This window comes from Borostomias antarcticus, assembly GCF_949987555.1.
Source record: "Borostomias antarcticus genome assembly, chromosome: 21".
Lineage (NCBI taxonomy): Eukaryota > Metazoa > Chordata > Actinopteri > Stomiiformes > Stomiidae > Borostomias > Borostomias antarcticus.
In genome coordinates this window covers 14,755,236-14,758,515 of record NC_140254.1, presented here as the reverse complement: position 1 = coordinate 14,758,515, position 3,280 = coordinate 14,755,236, and the positions used below count along the sequence as shown (strand labels likewise).

At 48.0% G+C, this 3,280-nt stretch overlaps 1 protein-coding gene across 1 annotated transcript in view; it reads left to right on the top strand.

Moving 5' to 3' along the window:
- Nucleotides 1–1,366: 1,366 nt before the first annotated feature.
- Nucleotides 1,367–3,280, top strand: part of itgb8 (integrin, beta 8) — a gene marked incomplete at both ends in the record, with an annotated part of 13,587 nt that continues 11,673 nt past the window's right edge. The window contains 2 exons of the mRNA XM_084454958.1: nt 1,367–1,463; nt 2,177–2,262. Coding sequence (XP_084311084.1) covers nt 1,367–1,463; nt 2,177–2,262 — 183 coding nt within the window. The remainder of the gene's footprint in view (nt 1,464–2,176; nt 2,263–3,280) is intronic.

Sequence of the window (3,280 nt, the reverse complement as noted above, 5' to 3'; positions counted from 1 at the left end):
TTGGAGGTTCTTCCATCATTTGCCCAATTTAAAAGTATGATTTCCAACTTGTAGCTGTTGACTTGTTGTTTATTCTTATTTATTTTGTTTATTGAATGTATTTGTTGATTTCTGTGTCTTTGTTTTTATGTAAGCTCGTCATCACTGTAAATGAGGGAAACCTTAGTGCCTTATGAGTTAAAATAAAGGTTTGAAGTGTGTGTGTGTAGGCTAGGTTATGTGTGTGTAGGCTATTTGTCACCAAACACGTCTTGAGATGTGTGTGTAGGCTATTATTGAGGCCATGGTATTATTAATGAATATTGTGATATTTCAAATAGTGTCGTCAATCTGTTTAAATAGCCATATAGCCTAGTGCAGGCTGCTAGTGCTGGATAATGTCAAACTCCGGTCGCAAGTTCGTCCTGCTGTTTCTGGCCACAACTCAGAAGCCCATCCAGCAAGTCGAGGTTACTCCATGTCACTGGAATCCCACTAGGCTACACAATAGACAAACCCCTTCACACAGAGCTGTGAGCTCGGCTACTGCGTAAAAAAAGTCACAGTTTTTACTACCCCCGCAGCCTGGCTTTCCTCCACAAAACTAATTAGGCCTACATCCTACATGAGAGGGACACCACTCCAAATAGCCTAGGTTAAGGAGTGACTCGAACAGTCATTGTGGTGATCAGGAATTCTCCCCCCCCCCCCCCCCCCCGCCTACGGACTGCGAGGCGTCGTTGCCATGACGCCATCTGAGTCAGTTGTAAAGGGCTAAAAACTGGGCGGAATTCAACGAGGAGACACTTTTCTCTCTCACGGTGCGTTTTTAAAAGAAAAAGCCGATTCAGCATGTCGAGGTAGCCAACTGCACGTAGGCCTACCTGAGATCAGATGCTCGCGTGATATAACAGACTGGGCAGGACCGAATGCACGCGCGCCACCAAACCCTCCTCGTTGTTCGGATGGCCTCGCTACTGTATCTCTACTGTATCTCCCGGGACTCATGCTGCCGTGACGAGATACGCACACTGCGCGGTTGCACCTGTGACCTGGAATAGATGGAGGTGGGAAGTGAGAGACCGCTTGCCTACTGCGGCGACTTCGTTTTCACGTTATTTCAAGAGCCTCTCGGTGCAAGCGGAGTGCGCCCGGTGGATTCCCGCGGTAAGCTGATTCCGGGGACGTGAATAATAGCCTTTCGTCGAGGATTAAGAGGTTATTGGGTAAAAAACATGCCCCGCGCCTCCGTGCATTCCCGACGACGCTGCTCTTTGTTCGCGCGAACGTACGTTACCCGATTTTTCGTTGGACATCCCCAGTAGAGACCGGAATCTGCCTGGCCGCCGGTGTCTCGCGTTGGTCCGTCTATGCCCCCGGTGCGGATATGACTTCCTGGCTACGCACATACTGTAACCTCCCTCTGCATCTCGCGCTGTCCTGCGCGGTATTGGTCGCTGCCTTCATCCCAGTCTCGCAGTCCGGTGAGTGAGACAGAACTCATAAGATTAACATTAGGCTACATCACTATTTATTAGGTTAAGAACACGTAGTGTTCTGCCGTAACATCACTGCGCAACGTCAGATTAAATCACATACTCTCTCTCTGCACTACATTTTCAGAAGGCATCCCACTTCCATTTCAATAATGATCCAACTATGAATTTATGATGTGGTGAGTTGTTAAAAGCTCTATCTACAGTGTGTTATAGCTACGTGGAACCATGCTAATTAGGTCACACTCTAGCGTTAATTCGGGTAGCGATGATGCTGAAACCTGAAGCACTTCTCTTCTATATTTATCCATGTGTTATAATAAGACGCAGCTTAGCCCAGAGTCAGTTATGATCACACTGGATCAGATCAGTCCATTGTAGACGTTGTCTGTCTTGACTGGGGGCGAATGTGAAAACCACTTAAAAACTGAAACACCTGTTCCCACACACTTGTAACAATTTTCCTCTAGATGGTTGATCTTAACCAGGCTGAATAGAAGTGGTATCCTAATCACCATATGAAACCAACATGTTTCCATACCGTCAGACTTTGTATTGCATGCTATAACAAGTGTTGACAGACCGTCTTTCAGATGTTAATTACTCTATCATTGACTCCTCCCCCGTCATCATCTCTCTTTCTCCCTCTCTCTCTCTCCCTCCCTCCCTCTCTCTCTTCCTTTCTCTCACTATCTCTACAGGTGATAGTGTGTGTGGTTCCTCTACCGTGTCCTCTTGTACAGAGTGCCTCAGACAGGGACCCCAGTGTGCCTGGTGCTTTCAAGAGGTAAGAGAGAGTGTGTGTGTGTGTGTGTGTGTGTGTGTGTGTGTGTGTGTGTGTGATTAAGAGAGAGAGAGAGAGAGACAAAGGCAGCTGGCCAGACAAAGAGACAGAATGGTGCATTCCTCAGTAGTGATGCGCACAAGCTTTGATGTTGCTTAAGGGGGTGTATATAATGTCTGTTCAAACTCATGCAGGCCTACCCTCTGACCTGTGTGTGTGTGTGTGTGTGTGTGTGTTTGAAGCCACAGACACAATTGTTTTAACACTTAAAGGACATGCTGAATCCCTGTGTTTAGTTATTCAGAGATTACTTTACCTCAAACACACACACACACACACTCACTCAGTCACTCTGTGTCTGGGCGCTAACCTAATCCTGGATCCTTGTAAAGTGCCACTCTGACCCACTAAATGAGGCCGTGCGAGGCTATAAACCAGCCCGCCCCGGAGCGACCACCAGACCAGCCAGTAAACGGCCAGCCAGCCTCTGAGCATGTGTGTTAAAGTCCGTTCAGGTGCTTTGCCACAACCCCCTCCTCCTTACCGCTTATCAGAGGCCCTGCCCCCCCTTGTCGTAGACCTTGAACGGGGGCAACTCACTTGACCATGAGACAGCTCTGCTGACAGACACACACACACACACACACACACACACACACACACACACACACACACACACACACACACACACACACACACCTCAGTGTCTCTTTCACTTTTGTGCCAGCCTGCTGGGTGAGTGAGGAAAGTCCCTATGCTCCTCTATCTTGTGATCTTGTGGGGGACTGAACATAATTTGCCAACTCTAAGACTCTAGGCCGTCTAAGCCTATAGCTTCCTGTCTCTGATGTGTTCAACTCTTCTGGAGCTTTTTCTCAGTAACACAGACGAACCAAAGGTCACTAAGCCCAAAACAGCTAAAGCTGCTAGCACATGATGGAGTTCTATTGCTCGAACAGACCTCATCACTGTGATGTCACCACCAGGCACTGCCCAACACACTCCCCACTCGCACAACACA